Below are 25,873 nucleotides of genomic sequence, written 5' to 3' on the forward strand. Positions count from 1 at the left end.
ATCTCCAATATGTCCGAAATTTTTTGGAAAATACAAAAATATACATTATTTTAAGCTATTTTCAAAAAAATTGTGGATTATCCATTGGTTTAAATAATAAAAGACTTAGAAAATTGAATTTTATACGCTATGAGCTCGTAGGTAGAGGCATAGCCACCTTTACTTAACAAGCCATGAAGTTGAAACTTGGCAACATTTAATGGTAGACCGGTTTAGTCTGTCGTCTGTCAGTGTCAGTTCTCATTTGTTTGTATACAAATGGTATACAATATTCATAGATAAATAATATACAGGGTGGGGCATTAGTGTGACAAAGTCCAATTACTCATTTGTCGTAAGGTCCGCTTGCCACTATGCTAAATTTAGTACTGAAATTAGTACTAAAAATATTGTATCTACAAATTAGATGCGCGCGCCGATTTAGTACTAAAAATTAAAACATGTTCTAATTTCTTGTACTGAAATTGACACAATATTAAAAAGTGAGGTTGTATTGTATATTAGGTACTTTTGTTTTTTTTATAGGTACATAATAATAATAGTGATTTCAACTTTCAACATGTGGAGAAAAAGGCAGATTGAAACATTAATAGAGTTTTACAAATCGAATCAATGTTTGTATGTGCCAAAGCACCCTCTCTATAGAATAGGAACGCACGAATTAAAGTTTTGGAAGAAATAAAGGCAGAATTAGCCAAACTAGGTGTGGATATATCTCTAATAGCAGAAATAAAAGCCAAGTTTGCCAGTTTTGCAAAAATACTTCTTCCCATCTTTTATTGTTAATAAGTTAATGGCTTGCAACTTGCAATCTCAATTAGTAAAGCTCCTATCTATGAACCTTGAGTAAAGCTCATGTAAATTTAGTAGGTAGAGCGCATGCCTATATGCTGATTACAATTCGGATAGTTGCAAACACAAACTTGGCACAAACTGACTTTTTCATACTAAATCGACTCGCGCAACTAACCAATATTTTTAGTACTGAAATCAGTACTGAAATTAGTATAATGGCAAACGGGTCTAAGAGATACGAAAAAAAGTTATTTAGGTAAAAGTTGGATCACAGATAGGACCATTATTTAAAAATATTTTCAAATATACAGGGACGTGCGTATTGACAGGGTGACACAAACTTATGTTTTTTTAAATGGAACACCCTATACATTTTTATATTTTAGGATTTTACTCAATGTTTTCTTTCTTAAAATATAGGGTTTTGTAATATTATACGAGATAGTTTAAAAGATAATTACGTTTTTTTGTTAATTTCGTGGCAATATTTACACCCTGTAGAATTGTAGTGATTTGACGTCAAATTTTTGTTTTATGTTTAATCGATTTTTAATATAGTCTACTATTGTTAAACATTAACAGTATAGCGAAATGTTTAATTTTAGTATACAGGGTTGGTCGAAACTCGGAATGAGTATTTTCTGAGTTTTTTTAAATGAAACACCCAGTATTTTAGTATTGTAATAGAATGATATTTTATGGTACTCTTTTATTTCTTAAGTATTCCCTATACCTAAGTGCTTTAATTTGTAAGTTATTCGTGATTATTTAAGCCAAATATTAATTGCAACAAAAATTACGTGAAATCTTATTAGGTGGCCGTGAAAATATTCAATCAAAAATAATTTTTCAAAAAAAAAATTAATCATAATCTAGCCTGATCCTTAATTTATTAATATTGGATGAGATATCCAAATAAATTCGTAGTTAATTAAGATTGTTGGTGCGCAAAATATTAATAAAAACACAATATTCTACCTAGTCGGCTATGACACTAAATTTGCTTAAAAATTTGACATTATATTATTTTTATAGTTCCAGTTGCTTTGTTACCATTACTAATGTGAATTTTTCTAATGAGAAACTGATTAATAAGATTTTTGTGCTAGTGGAGTATAACAAAAATGTGGTACTAGCAATAAGAATTTTTCCTCAGAAATTCCCTGATAGACGACAACCAAGAAGAGAAACGTTTAAAAATATACTAGAACGGTTTCAATGAACTGGACACTTAGATTATGATAAATCTGATAAAACAAAAACTATTGTAAATGAAGAAAACAGGAATTAAATGTAATCCTTAGTGTCACTGAGGATCTGCATATTAGTACAACCGTTCTTACAATCTAAGTATTTAGTCTGTTGATACCGTCTTAGTATACTTTAAAAGTTTCTCTTCTTGGTTATCGTCTATCAGGGAATTGATGATGATAAATTTTTATTGCAAGTAGCTCATTTTTGTTATACTCTCCTAACACAAAGCCATTTTAATCAGTTCCTCGTTAAAAAAATTAATATTAGTAATGGTAACAAATCAACTGAAACTATATAAATACTATAATGTCAAATGTTTAAGCAAATTTTGTGTCATAGCCAACTAGGGTAAATTTTGTATGTTTGATTAATATTTTAAGCACCAACAACCTTAACTACGAATGTATTTAGATATCTCATCCAATATTAATAAATTAAGGATCAGGCTATATTATGATGTATTTTTTTTCGAAAAATTATTTTTATTGGATATTTTCACGGCCACCTAATAAAATTTCACGTAATTTTTGTTGAAATTATTGTTTGGCTTAAAGAATTACGAATAACTTACAAATTAAAGCATCTAGGTATAGGGAATGCTTAAGAAATAAAAAAGTCCCATAAAATATAATTTCATTACAATACTTAAATACCATTTAAGAAAACTCAGAAAATACTCATTCCGAGTTTCGACCCACCCTGTATATTAAAATTAAACATTTCGCTATACTGTTAATGCAGCAGATATTGTATGTCGGGATTTCTCTCTACATCTTCCCCCCCCCCCCTTCAGGTGAGAACCAGACAGGCATTTATTTGTGTGTTCATTTTTGGATTCTTTAAACAACTATGTTAGTTTTGTAATGTGGAACAGGTCGGTAATACTATATTATTAATCTATGGAACAGGTCTTTACTGTGTCCAGTGTCCAATTCGTAGAGAGAATTCGACCATTTCTTCTTAATTGTGTACGGTCCAGTTCGCAATTCGTTTAGCTTTGCTCTGTTTAATTTATTACCATTTTCCACGTATACTTGGTTTCCAACATTTAGTTGTAGGTCTTTTCGATGTGCATCAAATCTTCTTTTGTTGCATTCATGTGATTTTAATGTATATTTCAATGCTAATTTTCTATCTTTACTTAATTTTTCTTGTGTGACTGTAGGTCTTATTTCATCAGGTAGTATGTTTGTGTTTTCACCTTCTAGTAGATATTTTGGAGAAAACCTTGTTATCATATGCTCTGTTTTATTGTAGGCTGCTACACATTTTTGTGCAACTGTTGCCCATGCAACTTTGTTTTTTGTTTCATTTATTTTACATCGTATTTTATTTACAAGCGTTTGGTTTACTCTTTCATTCAGCCCATTAGAAAATGATGCATCAACAGCAGTGAATACTAGTTTTGTATTATTATTCTTAAGAAATTGTTTGTATTCTTTCGAGTTTATTCCAGGGCATTGATCTGCCAACACTATGTCGACTATTGTCTGTTACCATTTTTGTCAATTTTATAAAGTCCGTTGCACTTTGATTTTGAGATGTTAAAATATAAACGTACCTTGTAAAATGGTCAATTAATATATGTTGCCCCTGAATTATATTTAACCCTAAAGTTGTACTGTGATAAGTAGTAAGCTAAATCACTTAATTCTTCATCAGTTCTAGCTTTAAAATTCATATTTAGTACATTATTTCACGGTTTTTGCTCTAAATTTTAAAGAACCACTTGGATTGACATGAAATTTGGCATACGCATAGCTTACATGTCAAAGAAAAAAAGTGATATTGTGCCGATGTGTGCTTTTGCCCTGGGGGTGAATATCACCCTCTCTTGGGGGTGAAGAAATATATGTCCAAAATAAGTCCGGAAATGGATAAACTGACTAATTTTAAGTAACTTTTGTTCTATAGAGCTTTTTCGCCAAGTCAACACTTTTCGAGTTATTTGCGAGTGAATATGTTCATTTTTCAACAAAATAATTACATTTTTAGACGGTTTTTCGCAAATAACTCAGAAAGTAAGTATTTTGTCGGAAAAAACGTTCTTAGCAAAAATATAGCCTGTGAAAAAGTAAAAAAAATGGTATACGCGTTAGGTCTCTGGACCTGGTAGAACCAGAGTTATAGCCAATGAAAAATAGATTCATATTCACCAAATTTCAAATAGAATATTTCGAAGTGAAATGTCCAAAAAATTAAGCACTTTTTGGGGAAAACCTATTTAACTTTTTTAAAGTGTTTAAAAAAAGCTTTATTTCTGTTTTTACAAAAAGTTTCTAGCATTAAATTTAAGCAAGTTACGCTCAAAATAAAGTTGGTCCCTTTTGTTTTGGCAAAAAAAAATCGGGAAGACCGCCCCCAAATCAGCAACTTAAATGAAATTAATCGTTAATTTGGTTTTAAAGTAAAATTTTTAAAAATTTTAATTTTGAAAAATATGTTCTTTTCAAAATAACTTAAAAATTGTTAGAGATACCAAAAATCTCGAAAAACAAAAAAAGTCAGCATTGCTTTTCTGAATATAATGTATTTTTTTTGTTTTTCTGTAAGACAAAAATTTATTAAGATTTGGTTGTTCTGAAGCTATTTTCTTGTGGCATTTTTATAATCAAGTATATTCAAATGGGAAATAAGCCACAATTTTACCTAAAAATGATTTTATTAACGTTTCGATTTCCAAGTCGGGTGTCGTCAAAATACAAAATAAAATCGGTTTTAGGTAAAATTGTGGCTTATTTCCCATTTGAATATACTTGATTAAGATTTGGTGTTTCTAAATTTGCATACATTCGTGATCAGTGACTCGTTCAACCCCTTTTAACTACAGCCCTTTCAAAAATAAGGACTTTGAACCGATGAAACTTACAGATCATATATACAATACATACACGAGTCAAGAAACTTGTGAAGCCGTAACGATTAAGTTCATTTGAGATACAAATTATGGGGTGATTTTCCCGATTTTTTAACCAAAAAAAGGGACTAACTTTATTTTGAGCGTAACTTGTTTACTGTTGATGCTAGAAATTTTTTTTATAAAATAAAAATGAAGCTTTTTTAAACACTTTAAATAAGTTTTAATGAGTATTCCAAGAAATGTGCTTTATTTTTGGTTATTTCACGTTAAAGTATTCCATTTGGAATTTGACGAATATGAAGCTATTTTTAATTAGCTATAACTCTGGTTCTACTAGATATAGAGACGTGATATACACACCTTTTTTTTTTAAATTTTTTACAGTTTATATTTTTGCTAAGAATGTTTTTTCGACAAAATACTTACTATTTGAGTTATTTGCGAAAAACCGTCTAAAAGCGTGGTTATTTTGTTGAAAAAATTAACATATTCACTGGCAAATAACTCGAAAAGTACTGACTTAGTGAAAAAACTATATAGAGCAAAAGTTACTTAAAATTAGTTAGTTTATCCATTTCTGGACTTACTTTGGACGAATATTTTTTCACCCCCAAGAGGGGGTGAAAACCATTACCGGTGAAAAAGCACATATCGGCACACTATCACTTTTTTTCTTTGACTTGTTAGCTATGTGTATGCCAAATTTCATGTCAATCCAAGTAGTTCTTTAAAATTTAGAGGTTTTGCAATATTTTACCGTTAAAGAACGTACTAATTTTCTAAGGGTTTATGGTCAGAATATACCTTAAATTCTTTGCCCATTAGCCAATGTTGCCAATATTTTACAGCTTCCTTTTATGGCTAAGCATTCTAGATATATTGCTTTTTTCTTCTTTTGTGCTTCTGTTAATTTTTTTGAAAAATATGCCACTGGTCTACTATTACCATTTTCATCGTCCTGTTTTAGCACATTGGAAGTGTCCCTCTTGTGTTACAAATCCTGTTTTATGTTTATCTTCAATTTTCATTGGAATTGACCAGAATGCAGAGTTAATATCTAATGTTGTCAAGTAATTACAGTTTACTGTTTTTATTATTAAATATTCTATCAATGGAAAAGGCTGTGATTGAGGTGTGACTATTTTGTTAAGTTCTCTATACACAGTCTTGATTTTTTTCCCTTTTCTTTTTTATATGCCAATGTAACGGGAGCAGCAAAAGGCCTATAATATGATTCTTCAATTAAACCCTTTTCCAATAATTTTGCTACTTGATTTTCTATCTCTTTTCTGTCCTCCATTGTGTATCTGTAGCGGCGTTTGTAACAGTATTTTTCTACCATTATATCAATGCTTCATAATCTTTAACTGTACCAACATCATATTTATCCTTGGCAAATACCGTTGCATATTTATCAATTATTTCTTCAATTTTAGCTTGTTTATCTAAATCGAGATGATTTTTTATTATTTCAAATTGATCAATATTTAAATTTTCATTGAAATTAATTTTATATTCTTTTTTGTTTATGTCACCTAGTACATCAGGAATTTTGACATATTTATCTTTTCTGGTGATTCTATATTTCTATCATTGTTATGTATAATCTCTAGTCTCTCATTGTGACTTATATTAAATTTGAAACAACAGTCCAAACCAGCTAAAAAATGATACTTCAATTCTTTCTGTTCTATAACAAAAACATTCATTTCTTTTTCAACGTCTAAAATGTTTAATTTTAATGTAACCACACCTTTTGTTTTTGAACTACCATTAAATTGTGTTTAGATTAACTGAATGTTTATTATTCCATTCCTTCTGTTTTATTTTCAATATTTTTGAATTTATCAGTGACACATTGGATCCTAGATCATACAGTGCATTCACATTCAGTATGTTGTTTATTTTTACGTTGAACACAATTAATGGTATTATTGTAAGTTTTTTGGATTCTCGTTGCTCAATTCCACTTCTAACATTGCATTGTTATTTATTGTCCTCACTTGACCAGCTTTATCTCTTTTTTCTTTAAACCAGCAATTCTCCTCAGAATGGAACCGTTTTCCTTTATTTGCAAATTCGCATATTTTACAAGGAGTTTTTCCTCTGTTTGTTTGAATTTATTTTCTGCATATTTTTTCTTTTTCATTAGATTTCTAGTTGCAAGGTGTTCAAGTTTACCTATCTCATTGTGCAAATCTTGGGTACCTTTTAATATTCCTCTATCAATTTTATCTACAACATTATTTGGTAGGTAAATAGCTATTAAATCTATTAATGTGCTTGTGTCAAAGGATTTACTCACCTGCAGTAATAGCTTTTCCTTTTTTATTGCATATTCTAATTTACTTTCTACACCCTTTACTTTCAAAAGTTTCACAAAAATTCTTTTTCCAGTCTTCCCAATCTGATTCGTAGTCTTAGAAAATAGACATTAAAGTAATTTTAAGAAAGTTTATTTGTGACATTTTGTCACTGTCACTTCACCTTGGTGTCTCAGCTACTTGCTTCAAATTTAAATTAAAGAAAATCTCGACAGCAGATATTGTACATATGTCGGGATTTCTCTTTACATGTTTATTAACTGTTTAAATAAAAAAAAAAACGATTTTAACGGAAAATGCTTACATTTTCTTGTTTTTTACAATGAAGAAACTTGAAACGTTTACAGATTGTAGCTAATTATATGAACTAATATATAATTTCACTTTTTACGCTAATTGTTTACGTTATGCTTCATAAATAAACAATAAAGTTTCAAATTTTTTGCCGATTCCTACTACTTTTCATGTTTGTACATCAATGTTTTATACATATTTTAATAAACATGACGATATATTTTAATGTTTGAAAAGTTTAAGACTAAAAAGTAAAAAATAAAAAAATATTGAAAAAAGTTTTTAAGAAACGCTTTTCTTTAGTTACGAGTGACTAAAATTAAAAATATTATAAAAAAAATCAACTAAAAAGCAAAAAATAAAAAAATTGAAAAAATCTAATACATTCGTTAAGAGGAGCGGTACGTATTTTCGGCTGCAATGCTATTCAAATGGGGATTCATTTTTTTCGAATCCTGAAAAAACTAATAAGTATTTTTGAAAAATTTAAACGCAGAATTAAAGATTACGTTATTAGCGAGGGCCGAAAGTCCCTGAGAACTTCTATAATGTTTATTCTAATAAGTTACAGGGGTGAAAAACTAAGAGAAAATTTAGTGTGATTTTTAATTTCAAATATCTCATTCAAAACAAACTTTTTATTTATTCTAAGGGACTTTCGGCCCTCGGTAATAATTTAGTCTTTCATTCTGCGTTAAAATTTTTCAAAAATATTAATTGGTTTTTTCAGGATTCGAAAAAAATGAACACAATGCCGTGGTAATATTTTCCAAATCTATTTTTGTCTTACAACGCACTCAGCCGAATATAATATTGTCAACATATATTGTCAGTCAGACACTGACAATCAGTGACAATTTTAAATATTTGACATTGCATCGGGAATATTTTGAGTTATTGATTAAATATTATTGATACAATATAGTGTATTTGATAAATAATTGATTAAGACGTGAACTTAATAAAAAGTTATTTATTGTGTATTATTTGTGGAAGATCCAAGCAGAGAATACATCAGGATAATATATTCTGTGATCCAAGTATTTTGTTGTTAAAGATGTTCAAAGTTGTAAGCGTTCCATAACAATATATTATTAAAAAATCACTTTAACACTTTTCCTCTTTTCTCGATTAAGTATTAGTTTTTGTTGTACAAATAAATTATTACAATCACTGAATACATATTTAATGAAAAAATTATCACATTTATTAACTGAATTAATAATTTGCAATTATAAAAATAACAGTTATCCAAGAACATTCAAAACCCATCTCTTTAAATTAATGATGACATTTTCAAGTAGAATGACATTCTAGTAACCATGCCCCGCTAACTCTAATAAAAAACATGTAATCGTATTTATTTTCCTTCCGTTTAGTCAGAGGCGCTGATGTCGGCATTGTGATTGGTGAAACATGACTTTTGACAAATCCTGCGTTATCTGTGAATCTGTAATCTGTGTTCGTTCGTTCGCGTTGTCGTTCACTTATTACTTATTTTATATGGTCGGTTATGTGATGTGTTTGGTTTGGTGTTTGTGTTTAGTTTGTGTCACCATAAAAAGCTGATATTCAGTCGTGTTTTTTGATATTTTTGTTATTTCATAATCGAGTACCTTTTTAAAGGTAAGCTTTTCTGATTGTAGGTACTGTTTATCCAACAGTTTTAAAATACACATTTTATTTCGCGTTTTGTTGTTGGGTCTAATGGCCGATCAGCTGTTGTGTGCAGCCGATAAATTCAACAAGTAAACATATATTTAATCGAAAGTATATACTCATATTTCTATGTAAAATGTCACATTATTGTATAAATAAATAATTAAGAAACAAAAGTTGTTTGTGTTTTACCTTTATTGTCCACTTGAATAAAATAATATTAAATATTGGAAGTACCGTATGGAGGCTATGGTGTACCTAGCGTGGAGGCTAGATAACGCTACCCTTCCTATCCAATCAACAGCAAGAACGTTTAAAATTTCACACCTATCATGTCGAAGCTACAGACCACTTATGTGGAGGCCAGATTTGTAGTATCCTTCCAATTTTCTAGGTGCTGAAATACGTGACATATTTTTTGAAGGGTAAGATCGCATTCTACCAAATCACACAACACTTTTTTCTATGCTAGTAACGTTTACATATCCATACCAGTGTGAATTTTACTACACGTAATTTGCCGTGTAAAGACAGAAAAAGTAGGAATTCACGTAAAATATTTGCGAATTATGTACCCATAGCCTTAAAACCGTTTATTCAATGAAGACGCGCCAAGCTTTTCTTTAACGAATGTGTTAGATTTTTTCAATAGGTTAGATGTGTCTCGGCTGTTTATCTGAGACACCCAATATTGCCCAAAGTCTGCAAGGGATTTTCTCGAGAAAACCATGAGTTCAGACGACTATCCAGATGATCAGTACAAGAAAAGACCGGCTGAAAACTTCGATATCTTACAAAACAGTAAGAAAACGCATCGAACACCCACCAATATAAGTGATGAAAAACTCGAGAGAATACTATATCTGATGCAAGAGATGAAAACAGAAATAAAAGATGAGATGAAATTAATAAGAGAAGACCAAAAATCATATGCAATGGAAATTAAAAAGTTAAAAGAAGAGAACGAGGAACTCAGAAAAGAAAATGAAGATATAAAAGCAGAATTAACACAAATAAAACAGAATATTTAATGGCTCTATAAAGAAAAAAGGAAAAACAATATTGTTCTAAGCGGCCTGAATATTGATACAAGAAATCAAGCAGACCTCAAAATAGCCACGGAGAACTTTTTACAAACCATCTACAGCTAGAAATAAACATCAGAACTTAATAAAAATAGGATAATCCCACTATCTCATCCAACTATATAATGGTGAAGACAAGCAAACAGTCATGGAAAACAAATATAAACTAAAAAACATAAGAAATAAAAAAATCTTCCTAAACAATGACATGACGAAACAAGAGAGGAAAATACAAAAACAGCTCGGAGAACTAGCTAAAGACGAAAAATAAAAGGGAAAAGAAGTAAAAATAGGTTACAATAAAGTTACAATAAATGGGGACGAGTGGAGATGGAAAAGAGTAAACGAAAAAATAGAGAAATCTGTTCCAAAAAACTAAGGAAACAACAAACGAGGGATAGTAAAGACGATGACGACAACGCAAAGACAACGGAATGGAATTTGGATAAAGAAAAACATATAGAAGGAAAGGATAATCAACAAGAAAATGAACAAAAGAAAAAGGACATTGAAAAAACAGCTAGCACGATTGACGTGGAAATGAAACAAGGACAAGACGCAAAAACTAGAATAAACGAAAATAACAACTTGAAAATTAGTACATGGAATTTAACATCACTTAGAGGAAAGGAATGCGAATCAGAGCAAGAAATGGAAGAATTTAAAATGCAAATAATAGGTACTAGCGAAACAAAGAAATGTGGAAGAGGAATAGAAAAAATATCAGAAAATTACACGATGTATTACTCCGGGGTAGACAAAGAACTTAGAGCGAAAGAAGGAGTAGGCATAGTAGTCACAGAGACAATAGAAAAAGAGTATCAGATTTCAAACCTATGTCGTGAATAATGTATATAAAAATAGAAATGGAAGAGGAATGGCACATAGTGCAAATATATGCACCAACAGAAGGAACGGAAGAAGAAAAAATGGAAAATTTCTACAATGAACTACAGAATACCCTAGATGAGATAAGAGAAAAATGTGAAAGAGTAGAATGGGAGATTGGAACGCAAGGATATGGAAAGATGAAAACAAAGGACTTGGGTGCATGGGAAGATATGGTGAAGAGATACTAAACAGAAATGGAATTAAAATGATCAGATTCTGCCGGACAAATGACCTATTAATAGGAAACTCGTTTACACAACAAGTACTACAAGATAAATATACATTTGTAGCAGAAGGCAGAGACGCAAAAAGCATAATAGATTACGTAGTCTACACGCAAAAAATGAAACAAAATATAAAACAAGTCTAGACAGAACAGAGAGCAGAGATCGGAACTCATCACAGACTGGTAATGGCAGAGATGGCATGACGAAAACCGGTACAACAAGAACAGATAGAATACAGCAGAATAGCCATAAAAAAGCTAAAAGATGAACAAAAGAAAAGGAGATATCCAGAAGAAACTGATAAGGAGTTCAAAATGGAGGGGAGAAAGAAAATAGAAATGGATATGGAGGAAAAATGGGAGAATTTAAAAAAAATAATAATGAAGAAAGCAGAAGAGATATGCGGAAATCTAACAGTCAGAAAATTAAACAAAAAGACGGAATGGTGGAATGCCGATATACAGGAAGAAGTGAGGACAAAGAAAAAGGCATGGAAAAAATACAATAGTACAAGAGAGGAACAAGATAAAAAAGAATACCAAAAACACAGAAACATAGTGAAAGAACTAGTTAGAAAAGGAAAGAGAGTTGGAGGAAGTTCGATGAATCACTAAACCAAAATTACAGAGACAACAACAGATGCTTCTGTAATAAAGTAAGGAGCCTAAGAGGAAAGAAAAGAAAAGAACTCAGAGGAGTAAAAGACAAAAACAACAAACTAAAGACAAATATAACAGAGATACTAGAGGTATGGAGAGAATATTATGAAGAGGAATATATGGGCGAAGAAAGTGAAGAAATAGAGACAGAGGGAACCATAGAACAGACAGCAGCAGACGAATACCAAATGGAAGAAATAAGGACAGAATAATTGGAAGAAGCGATAAGTAGAATAAAAATAGGAAAAGCGAGCGGAGCAGATAAAATTGATCCCGAAATGATAAAATGGATAGGGAAAGAAGGAAAGAAGTGGTTGCTGAAAATAATGAGAGAAGCATGGAGAACAAACAAAATGCCGAGAGAATGGGAAGAAAACTTACTGATCCCAATTCACAAGAAAGGAGAAGAATCCACCTGTGGAAACTATAGAGATATATGCCTCTCATCAGTAGTGTTCAAGCTCTATACGAGAATAATAGAAAGAAGATTAAGAACAGAGATAGAAGAAAAACTTGAAGACGAACAAACGGCATTCAGAGCCAAAAGGCAAACAGTTGACAACATAAGCATACTACGAAATATAATAGAAAAAAATAATAATCGGGGAACAAACATATATATGACCTTCATAGACCTTAAAGCAGCGTTCGACTCAGTGGACCGGAAAGTATTGTGGAATACTATGGAGGAGCTGGGAATAACGAGGAAACTATTAGAGATAATTAAAAGTACGTACAGCAGAGTCGTGGGAAAAGTACAAATGGGAGGTAGCAGATCACTAGAATTTAGGATGAACAATGGGATAAAACAGGGAGATAGCCTAAGCCCACTCCTATTCGTCATAATTATGGATAAATTATTTAAAAATGTAAAAAGAAGAACAAACCACTTAAAAACAATAATAGGCTACACGCACCTAATACCAGTTATGATAGAAGGATTACTGTATGCGGACGACGTCGTTCTCTTAGCAGACAACCCGAGAAAGATGCAGCGACTAACTGATGTATGGACTGAGGAAATAGAGAAAATGAAATTAGAAATAAACATCAGCAAATGCAAGACGATGAAAATAGGTCAGCAGGAGCAGGAGATTAAAGGCGAAACACGAGTGTTCTGTAAAGGACAAGAATTAGAGAGGATGACGGCCTACGAGTACCTGGGCACGATAATATCGAATGACGGAAAGCTAGACCTAGAAATTGCAAATAGGACAAAGAAAGCTACGAGAATATATTATGCGATTAATAATACGATACTGGGAAAACGGGAAATCAGCCAGGAAACAAAAATACATGTATATAATACAATCACAGTACCAACTCTTCTATATGCAAGCGAGACATGGGTCACAAATAAAAGACATGAAAGTGCCATAAATGCAGCAGAAATGAAGCAGCTGAAAAAAATAGCTGGAAAGACGAAGATGGACAGTGAAAGGAACGAAAACATCAGAAACGTGCTAAGTCAGGAACCAATAGAGAAAAAAATTGAAAAAAGAAAACTGAATTGGTTTGGACATATAACTAGGATGAACGAGAACAGACTAGTAAAGAAGGTGACAGATACCAAAAGACAGGGGAAAAGAAGAAGGGGCAGACCTAGAAAGGGGTGGATGGAGCAGATCGAGGAAATCGGGACAAAGAGAGGGAAAACAGTGCAATAAAGGAAATGGCAGGAGACCGGAAGGCGTGGAAGAAATGGGTAAAAGATGGACAGGTGATACCAAAGTCCGACGCTCTTATAGGGCATAAGGACAAACGAGAAGAAGAAGACGTTAATTGTTTACGTTATGCTTCATAAATAAACAATAAAGTTTCAAATTTTTTGCCGATTCCTACTACTTTTCATGTTTGTACATCATATGTTTTATACATATTTTAATAAACATGACGATATATTTTAATGTTTGAAAAGTGTAAGACTAAAAAGTAAAAAATAAAAAAATATAAAAAAAAATTAAGAAACGCTTTTCTTTAGTTACGAGTGACTAAAATTAAAAATATAAAAAAAAAATCAACTAAAAAGCAAAAAATAAAAAAAATTGAAAAAATCTAATACATTCGTTAAAGAAAAGCGCGGGGCAAAAACCGCTTATTCGATGAAGACGCGCCACGCTTTTGTTTGACGAATGTGTTAGATTTTTTCAATTTTTTTTATTTTTTGCTTTTTAGTTGATTTTTGTATAATATTTTTAATTTTAGTCACTAGTAACTAAAGAAAAACGTTTCTTAAAAAAATTCTTTTTTTTTCATATTTTTTCAGATACAGAATATCTGGGACTTTCCTCTTGGAAAAATAATTGTTGATTTATAATTCAATTGATATATTTAACGTATTTATTCGCAATTTCAGGAAGTCTGTATGATGTGACGGGATCGTACAATCCAGGGTTCATATTAGCAGGAACAGCGATAGGACTTAGCGGTATAATTCTATTCACCATTCCTCCAATACAGAGATGGCAGGCCAAAAGGAGACAGTCCAAGCAGATCAGCATCAGCTTGTAACAGCTACGCATCCAAATAACGAGCTCTGTTCCAGACTCATTGATTTTTATTAAAAATGATATTTTTTATAAAGTGTATCGGAGTTGGCGATGAAGTTGTATTTTTATTGAGACAGTATGATATTATTTACGGTTGAAAGAGATTTGTGACATTAAGTAAAATTATTAGATATGGTTATTAGTTATCATCATCATGTACAAATACTTATATCGGCATAAAACTATTTAACTGCAGTTTTCGGTTGGATAAAGTAGTCTAAGAGCTAATGAACCCTCCGCCTTCCTGTAAGGCTAGAAATTTGTATAGTGATAATTCATATCACACCAAGGCTAAAAACCATGACCTGGCAGGCATCAGTCATGCACGTGTATCTACCAGGTGAATCGAAAAGTGCATAGTTAAGGGAAAAAAACTTTCTCCTGTAAAGTTTAAATTTAAGTATGTGTTTAAGTAAGTCATTTAGAAGAAATGTGTACCCAGACAGGCGATTCTGAACAGCATAAGACCTTGCCAGGCGAGGGGAAAGATTAGGGTTTTCTTCTAAAATTATTTTTTTTTCATCCAATAAAGTTTTATTAGGTTTTTTGAATCATTCCAAACAGAAACGGTCTTTAGTGACTTTTCTCTTAGGTTAATAGTTTTTGACATATTATAAGCGATAAAAAATAAAAAAAATGCGAAATCGGCCATTTTTAACCCCGAATCGGACATTTAATTGAAAATTTCAATGTTGCCAATGTAGGTAGATAATATTCTTTAAATATCGATTGATAAAATCCCGAAGAGTTTTTTGCAATACAATATCGAAAACCCCTTTGTTTTTTAATTGCTAATAATCAAGCGGGCGCGACACTGTAGTATAAGTGAGGACGTTTGAGTTTGCATAAATTCATTACCTCGATAATGGGCAAATTTGAAGAGAAATCCTCGGACAGGTCGATTTTTATTTTTAAATTAGGAGTTTTGGCATATATATATATATATATATATATATATATATATATATCTATATATATATATATATATATATATATATATATATATATATATATATATATATATATATATATATATATATATATATATATATATATATATATATATAGATAAACAAATGAAATAGAGAATGCGGAAAAATCCCCTTACGAACAATTCACACATCCACTACTTCGGACTGGGAAAAATTTTTTGAATAGAATCGAAGATCCAAACACCAGCTCTTAGAAATGTGTTTCGCCCTCTTCAACCTCTATGGGCTCATCGGTGAAGATGAGAGGTTGAATATCTTCAGACACATTCCAATCAAAAAACAACATTCGAGACCTAGACATAGCAAGAACGTAAATCTACGCCCAACCTGACAATGCCATTCTCAAGTTTTAATTCCCTAATTACTTTAGAGTAAGTAAGATAATGTTTATGAAAAAACAAAAGATGTAGATCTTTGAAACACACTCAGTGATCAAAAGATCCACAGGTACTGGTTTGGACGACCACTCGTACGAAAACAAACAAATGAAATAGAGAATGCGGAAAAATCCCCTTACGAACAATTCACACATCCACTACTTCGGACTGGGAAAAATTTTTTGAATAGAATCGAAGATCCAAACACCAGCTCTTAGAAATGTGTTTCGCCCTCTTCAACCTCTATGGGCTCATCGGTGAAGATGAGAGGTTGAATATCTTGAAGAGGGCGAAACACATTTCTAAGAGCTGGTGTTTGGATCTTCGATTCTATTCAAAAAATTTTTCCCAGTCCGAAGTAGTGGATGTGTGAATTGTTTGTAAGGGGATTTTTCCGCATTCTTTATTTCATTTGTTTGTTTTCGTACGAGTGGTCGTCCAAACCAGTACCTGTGGATCTTTTGATCACTGAGTGTGTTTCAAAGATCTACATCTTTTGTTTTTTCATAAACATTATCTTACTTACTCTAAAGTAATTAGGGAATTAAAACTTGAGAATGGCATTGTCAGGTTGGGCGTAGATTTACGTTCTTGCTATGTCTAGGTCTCGAATGTTGTTTTTTGATTGGAATGTGTCTGAAGATATTCAACCTCTCATCTTCACCGATGAGCCCATAGAGGTTGAAGAGGGCGAAACACATTTCTAAGAGCTGGTGTTTGGATCTTCGATTCTATTCAAAAAATTTTTCCCAGTCCGCAGTAGTGGATGTGTGAATTGTTCGTAAGGGGATTTTTCCGCATTCTCTATTTCATTTGTTTGTTTTCGTACGAGTGGTCGTCCAAACCAGTACCTGTGGATCTTTTGATCACTGAGTGTGTTTCAAAGATCTACATCTTTTGTTTTTTTTTTATATAGATATATATATATATATATATATATATATATATATATATATATAAAGTAATTAGGTAATATTGACTGATACTATGTAGATTATAGTTTTGTTTTGGGGTTGCAGTCATTTATTTTTTAGGGGCAGGATAAGTAAAACTCTGTGTTATTACCTAGCTTTCGCAAAATATATTTGCTTCTTCAGGGTAAGCTGAAATGAGTATATTATAAATACAATGAAATTAAGTTAAAATACATTGTATAAAAAATAACAAAAAAGACTTACAACTTGAGGTTATTCCTAAACATTTTCACAAAACATAGTATATATATAATTCTTATTCTAATGTTATCCAAATAGCAATGTTTTAATTTTCAAAAATTCGATTTAATAATTTAGTTTTTAATTTTGATTAATGCCAGAAAGACACTCGAATAATGTCAAAAAGACACAAAAATCTGTTTATTTTATTTTAAGTTGAAAAGTTAGTATTAGATTATTTAATTAGTAATCAAAATATCAAAAACTACTACATATTTTAAATTATAGAGGATATAACTAGATATTTATATGCAGTAGTAGTTTATTTTATTTTAAGTTGAAAAGTTAGTATTAGATTATTTAGTGAGTAATTAAAAACTATTACATATTTTAAATTATAGAGGATATAACATATATTTAGTTTGCCAATTATGGTTTTGTTAATAAATTAAAGTGTTGCCAAATTTGAAGATTAAATTTATAAAATTTAGTCGAGGAATTTAATGTTCTTGATTTAAAATATCATTTATCATAAGATAAAATATAATTATAGATGTTGCTTAGTTTATTTATATCAGTTCTTTTATTCACACATTGATATTTATTTATGCATACCATTTCTAGGAATTCCCTTTTATTTAGTTGGTTTTCATGTTTTAATACCGTTGTTTCATTGAAATTGAAAGAATGATTTTTACTTATGGCATGATCCACTAATGCACATGTATTTTTGTTGTTTCTGAGATCGCTTTTATGTGATGTTAGTCTACCTATTAAATTCCTGGATGTGTGTCCGATGTATGATTTATCACAATTTTGGCATGGTATCTTGTATACTACATTTGAGTTTTCCATGATACCAATAGGTTTTTTAGTTTTTGTATATAATGTTGCTAATGATTTTATATTTTTAGTTGCAACTTTAATTTGTGGGTAGTTAGCAAATACTTTAGTTAATTTGGGTGTTAATATTGGTATGTATGGTAGTGATGTGTAAGTAAATTGGGATTGTGAAATTTGGTGATTAGGTTCTGTTGTTTTATTCATATCAATTATTCTATTATTAGGGTTGTTAAATAAAAATTTGTTTATTAGTTTAATTGGGTAAGAATTCTCCAATAAAATTTCTTTGAGTTCCATTAATCCTTTATTGATGTTGCTAGTGTGAGATAATCTGTTGATTCTGTTTTTTAGACCCAATATTAAATTTATTTTCATATGAGGTGGATGCTGTGAATGGTAGTTGATAAATTTGTTACTATCTATAGGTTTTCTATATGCCATAAGTAAAAATTATTCTTTCAATTTCAATGAAACAACGGTATTAAAACATGAAAACCAACTAAATAAAAGGGAATTCCTAGAAATGGTATGCATAAATAAATATCAATGTGTGAATAAAAGAACTGATATAAATAAACTAAGCAACATCTATAATTATATTTTATCTTATGATAAATGATATTTTAAATCAAGAACATTAAATTCCTCGACTAAATTTTATAAATTTAATCTTCAAATTTGGCAACACTTTAATTTATTAACAAAACCATAATTGGCAAACTAAATATATGTTATATCCTCTATAATTTAAAATATGTAATAGTTTTTAATTACTCACTAAATAATCTAATACTAACTTTTCAACTTAAAATAAAATAAACTACTACTGCATATAAATATCTAGTTATATCCTCTATAATTTAAAATATGTAGTAGTTTTTGATATTTTGATTACTAATTAAATAATCTAATACTAACTCTTCAACTTAAAATAAAATAAACAGATTTTTGTGTCTTTTTGACATTATTCGAGTGTCTTTCTGGCATTAATCAAAATTAAAAACTAAATTATTAAATCGAATTTTTGAAAATTAAAACATTGCTATTTGGATAACATTAGAATAAGAATTATATATATACTATGTTTTGTGAAAATGTTTAGGAATAACCTCAAGTTGTAAGTCTTTTTTGTTATTTTTTATACAATGTATTTTAACTTAATTTCATTGTATTTATAATATACTCATTTCAGCTTACCCTGAAGAAGCAAATATATTTTGCGAAAGCTAGGTAATAACACAGAGTTTTACTTATCCTGCCCCTAAAAAATAAATGACTGCAACCCCAAAACAAAACTATAATCTATATATATATATATATATATATATATATATATATATATATATATATATATATATATATATATATATATATATATATATATATATATATATATAAGATTATGGTATTCTTGACTGTATATTCAAATATCAAGCAGTGATTCTTGAGGATGCAGTCTATTTTGGCCCACAAGACAAAGAAAACTCTTTGACTTACTGTCAAGCTTTCGAATTTATTTTAATTCTTTTTCAAGACATCTGTTGACAAAAATATACAATTATAAAAATTATGTAGGTACTTACAATTTTCTTAATTACTTACTAGTCATGAGATTACATTGAAAAAATTTGAAACTTTACTAAAAGGACAATTATGCACATAGGTATGAAAAATAATTTTTTTAAATAATAATTTTAATAATAAAAAAAATAATAATTTTTCATACCTATGTGCATAATTGTCCTTTTAGTAAAGTTTCAAATTTTTTCAATGTAATCTCATGACTAGTAAGTAATTAAGAAAATTGTAAGTACGTACATAATTTTTATAATTGTATATTTTTGTCAACAGATGTCTTGAAAAAGAATTAAAATAAATTCGAAAGCTTGACAGTAAGTCAAAGAGTTTTCTTTGTCTTGTGGGCCAAAATAGACTGCATCCTCAAGAATCACTGCTTGATATATATATATATATATATATATATATATATATATATATATATATATATATATATATATATATATATATATATATATATATATATATATAATACTAGTGACGTCATCCATCTGGGCGTGATGACGTAATCGATTATTTTTTTTAAGTGAGAGTAGGGGTTGTGTGATAGCTCATTTGAAAGGCTATTTAATTCTCTATTCAGTAATATAAACATTAACATAATTATTTATACAGAGTAAACAAAAATTTTTTTTTAATAAATTAATTTAAACAAAAAGGGAAACATTTTTTGCACACCCTATATAAATAATTATGTTAACGTTTATATTACTGAATAGAGAATTATGATTATGAATTACTTTTAAATGAGCTATCACACGACCCCAACTCCTATTCAAAAAAATCAACGATTACGTCATCACGCCCAGATGGATGACGTCACTAGTATTGTATATATGCCAAAAAGTCCTAATTTAAAAATAAAAATCGAGCTGTCTTCAAATTTCTCTTCAAATTTGCCCATTATCGAGGTAATGAAATTATGCAAACTCAAACGTCCTCACTTATACTACAGTGTCGCTCCCGCTTGATTAGCAATTAAAAAACAAAGGGGTTTTCGATATTGTTTTGCAAAAAACTCTTCGGAATTTTATCAATCGATATTTAAAGAATATCTACCTACCTTGGCAACATTGAAATATTCAGCTAAATGTCCGATTGAGGTCAATTTCGCAATTTTTAAATTTTTAATCGCTTATATGTCAAAAACTATCAACCTAAGAGAAAAGTCACTAAACCTTTTCTGTTTGGAATGATTCAAAAAACCTAAAAAAACTTTTCGATGCAAAAAAAATAATTTTAGAAAATAACCCTAATCTTTCCCCTCGCCTGGCAAGGTCTTATGCTGTTCAAAATCGCCTGTCATGGTACACATTTCTTCTAAATGACTTACTCAAACACATACTTAAATTTAAACTTTACAGGAGAAAGTTTATTTTACCCCCTAAACTATGCACTTTTCGATTCACCTGGTAGATACACGTGAAGGACTGATGCCTGCCAGGTCATGGTTTTTAGCCTTGGTGTACTATGAATTATCACTATACAAATTTCAAGCTTTACAGGAAGACCGTTAGTCGGAGGGTTCACTAGCTCTTAGACTAAAGTTCCTTGTTTTGAGTAATAGATACATTTCTACATTTTCTAATTAATCTTTCTTTAATATTACCAATTTATCTTAGTAGACACATTTGATATTTTCTTTAGAATTAGGCCGTCCGCACATAGTTCGACCGAAGACACGTCTCGAAGTTCGCGCGTCTTGTACGAACCCTGCGGCACAAGCGATTCCTCTCCGCACACATCGATTCAGTGTGCTCACATCTTCCAACCAGGAAGAACGCATTTTTATATATCAACCAAAACGACTATTTTGATATGTGAAAAGTACGGTAATTGTTACATTTTTAGTATAATTTGTATACAATGAGCATTATACAATAGATGGTATTTTTCTACTTCCCCAGCGAATTTTATATTAAACGCCTAGAAACAGAAGTTTAATGTTTTCAGAATTTTATATTACAAACAATATATTTCAACAAAGCTACTATTTAATTTAGCGCAAAAAATAACAAAAAACAAAGGAAACAAATAAAATAAATTTAATTCCATGACTGGAAACGTGCGTCTCACTCGAACTGTCTCGTGCGCTACCGATCGCAAGGGACGAGAGTCGTACAAGACGAGGAGATTTGCAACCCTAAACGCCCCGTCTACGGAGCTCAATGGCACAACGAAGGAACTTGAATGGCGGGGAGAGATCTACGCGACTGGAATCGAGTCGACTACTTCGAGCGTCGACTCATGTCGATGGGTCGACAAGGCGGACGGCCTTATTTGATTTTCTCTGTGTGTTTGTATGTGTGTCTGTGACTGAGTGTGCCTGTATATTCGGCACACAATAACGTTATTTCTATTATTGTTTGGAAAATTATAATTACATCCTTACATTCATTTACTCCCGTGACCGCCATATTCTTTTTATTTTTAAAATTTGATGCATGTAATCACTTGAAACACTAGAGAAATATCGTATGTTACCGTTTAGTTATTATAGGAAAATTTTTAAAAGAATTTTGTAAGATATTAATCTTGATTCGAAAGATTTTTCCCACAAATTAGAAACGCATTTATGTAATAGACAATGAGATATGTAGCAATTAATAAAACATCCACTTTTCTTAGTTTTCAAGATACAATATTATTCCCAACAAAAGTCATATAGCAATATTAATTCATGCTTGGAAGCATTTTCGAGTAGAGAACTTTCGATACATTTTATAATAATTAAAAGCTGTGATTCAAAAACGTTTTTTAATAACCTGGTCTTATGTAAGTTTTCAGACCTTGAAACAAAAAGTGTAAACAACCGTTTTCCTCTTTTTCTTTAATTTAATGGCCTCGATTCTAAATAACGGTTGTATTTTACCATTAACTAATACAGTGATGAGTGCACTAAGGACCGGCAAAATAACGCCAAAGGCGGAAAACCTAATAAGTTGTGAAATAAAAAGAGATGAAACTTGTAGAGGTGGGAAATTATCAATAACCCACATAACCAAACGGGAAACGGCCATTCTCATTCTGATCTGATCTGCATACCTACATAGGGGAGGAGATAGGGAACAAAGGCAAAATACAAAATATGAAAATAGTTACAGTTAGGCATTTGGAATTTGTGTCTACACTGTCTACTCTCTGCTATGACGAAGACGAAGTATTTCTATAAGGAATAGGAACATACATAATTAACCTTTTTATTTTGTTAGCGATCAGTTTAAAAATAAAAAAATCATTTTGGTACTTCAATATTACTTAAATGGTAAGTATGTACATAATAGGTACATAAAAACAACATGTAAATTTTAGTTATTTACATACATATTACATAATATATATTTGGATACTATAGGTATTTATATATTCAGCATTTTTATTTTTATATGCACATAACTAAATACATATATACAGAGTTAGTTTTATGTATGGAAGCTCTTAATTATCTCGGAAACGGCTTGAACGATTTTTATAGATTTTGGTGGGTAACGGTTTTCTGAGACGACCGATATTATAGTGGCAATCACGTTGTCAGATTTTCAGTTTTTCTGGAAATCTAATGAACTTTCTTATTTCAAATAGAACACCCTAGAAATAAAAACACTAATATATTCTTTTCACACCTTTTCTTGCACTGATATATTTATACATAACTAGAAAGATTTAGCAACTAAACGCCATACTGTCTGTGTGCGCATGCGCGCAGTATTATGAAATTTTACTCTCAATCGCGCCTAAAGCAGTATAACTTCAAAAATCGAATAATGACGATTTTCAAGGTTCAACAACACAAATTAAAAATATAATTTTAGAAATTACGAAGTACCTAAATTCAAGCTCAACCCTTTTTCTAGGAGTTTGCCATAAGAGTTTTTGGCACGTTTTATTCTAAAACATCGCTTTTTAATTTGTTAATAAAGCGCATATGAGAGGACGGGCGATCGGGCTGCATTAACAACTAAAAAAAAATATTTTAATATCAAACAAGTTTAAATTACTTATCAATATCTGATAAAATAAGGCTTGCACTTGAATTTGGGTACTACGTAGGTTCAAAACTAATAATTTTTATTTGTGTTTTTGAACCTTGAAAATCTTCATTATTCTATTTTTTTCAGTTTTAAATTGTTTATAACTCGGAAACGATTAATTTTATAGAAAAATTACCATAGATCTTTTTTGTTCCCAATGATCCAAAGAACCTAAAACAATATTTACTCAAGCCGAAAAAATTAATTTTTATGTTTAAATTTTTTTTAAAATAAATGTAGCAATAACTCAGAAATTATGGTATTTAGGTATAGGGAATATAACATGAAAAATAATCAGTATTTCTTTAGGACTTCGAAACGCAAAAAATATACAGGGTGTTCCATTTGAAATAAGAAAGTTTATTAGATTTCCAGAAAAACGGAAAATCTGACAACAATGTAATTGCCACTATAATATCGGCCGCCTCAAAAAACCCTTACCCACCAAAAGTTATAAAAATCGTGCAAGCCGTTTCCGAGATAATTGAGTGTTTCCATACATAAAACTCACTCTGTATACCTACTTACCTATATACATAATATTTATATAACTAACTAAAATTTATATATTTTATACTTACTTTTTTACAGTCGGAAAAATGAAAGAATACCCATGAACGATTACATCATTCACTTATTTTGTATTTGCTGTCTTTTTCTATAAATAATAAACGTTTGTTATAGAAAAAGACAGCAAATACAATCATGCATAGGTATTCTTTCATTTTTCCGACTGTATATAAATAGAAGGTTTATAGCACCTCCTTGGAATATTCTAAAAAGTATATTCTTGGTATATACCGAAAAGAAGTGCGGTAGTACATTCTAAGTATATAAATAGAACGTTTAAGTACTGTAATGCAGTATATACTCAGAATCCGCTCTGCACATTCCCAATGGTAATTACGCATATTCTCAGCATATACTTTTTCTGAAAACTAGGTATGTTTTATGAATATATACTAAGAACATGAAATTGTTATGTGGGAAGAAACCTATACATTTACATTATACTGATTATTTTATTCATAGAGATTCTGACCAATAGAAATCTGACCTACAAGAAAAAAATTACAGCTATAATTTCCCACCGTCAAATATTTTACGTCAGATGCCCTTCGTTGCTAGGCAAAAATACATTCAGTGACATTAATAACAATGTTTTACAACTTCTCACAGAGAACAACAAGAAACAGGTTTAGCAAATATTCAGGCGAAGATATCAATAAAATATTAGGTAGTTAAAATTATTTAAAAAGACAGTTTTATTCATGAAATAATCTTACCGAATTACTCTCGAGCTCGAATTATCGATTTGTTTTGCCCTCGTGACACTTTGACATAATTTCACTCCCCTTCGGGTCGTGAAATTAAAACTGTCAAAGTGTCACTCGGGATACAAATCGATAATTTTAGAGCTCTCGTGTAATTACTACTGATGGTTTTCCACCTTTAGACGTATCGGAGGAGTATGTCAACTAAAACTGTCACTGTCACAGTGGTAGTTTGCCAACTTTTCCGATACGTCTAAAGGTGGGTTTTCCGTCTTTTACGTTATTTTGCCGGTTATTAGTGCAATCATCACTGTATATTATGTATATACGCAGATTGGTTACTATATATTTAAGATTATTAGCTTGGGGATCTTTCATTATTTCTGTAGCTAATCGTATAAGTCTTTTTTACTACCTTGTTTGTGTATATCAAGTACAAATCAATATTGATGAGATTAAGAAATTATTGATCGATTTTGATTGTTTTTACTGGAACACTGCCTTATATAAACATTAAACATTTAAATTTATTAACAAAAACGATCAAATGATTACAATATTTTTGAAATCTATTTATGATAAGAAACACCAACATTGTTCATTTCCCAGATATAATATGCAAGTTTGATTCTTCTTTGTTTTTAAATTGCTGCGTCAAATATGACGAGGCAAGTTTGTGACAATATTGCTGCAATAAGTTAAATATGATGTTTGAAGTTTGCAACAATATTGCTCGAATATTGTTGTGACAAAGATAATGTTTCAAGTTTGTAGCCACATTGTTGTAACCTTACCTTAAACGTTAAATAAACATTGAAACATTTAAATTTATTAACAAAAACGATCAAATGATTACAATATTTTTGAAATATATTAAAGATAATAAACACCAACATTGTTCATTTTTCAAATAATTGTTTGGATTAAATAAATACCTATTTAAACTTGCTTTAGTTAGTTCAACTTTCAAAACATGAAAAAATTCAGCTATTCTTAAAAAATATACTCATATGAGGCCCCTAGGACA

General features: G+C 30.3%; 1 protein-coding gene across 4 annotated transcripts in view; it reads left to right on the plus strand.

Moving 5' to 3' along the window:
• The window catches only part of LOC126882130 (monocarboxylate transporter 5), a 681,181-nt gene that overhangs the window by 528,239 nt on the left and 127,069 nt on the right, over positions 1-25,873 (plus strand). The window contains exon 9 of one of the 4 annotated variants that reach the window (XM_050646976.1): positions 14,405-15,476. The exons of 1 other annotated variant lie outside the window; for it this stretch is intronic. In XM_050646976.1, the coding sequence (XP_050502933.1) occupies positions 14,405-14,559 (155 nt within the window). In that variant the 3' untranslated portion in view covers positions 14,560-15,476. Of the gene's footprint in view, positions 1-14,404; positions 15,477-25,873 lie in introns of those variants that run through there. 2 more of the 4 variants (XM_050646977.1, XM_050646978.1) reach the window with 2 other exon arrangements.

Source organism: Diabrotica virgifera, chromosome 3 (assembly GCF_917563875.1).
Source record: "Diabrotica virgifera virgifera chromosome 3, PGI_DIABVI_V3a".
Classification (NCBI taxonomy): Eukaryota; Metazoa; Arthropoda; class Insecta; order Coleoptera; family Chrysomelidae; genus Diabrotica; species Diabrotica virgifera.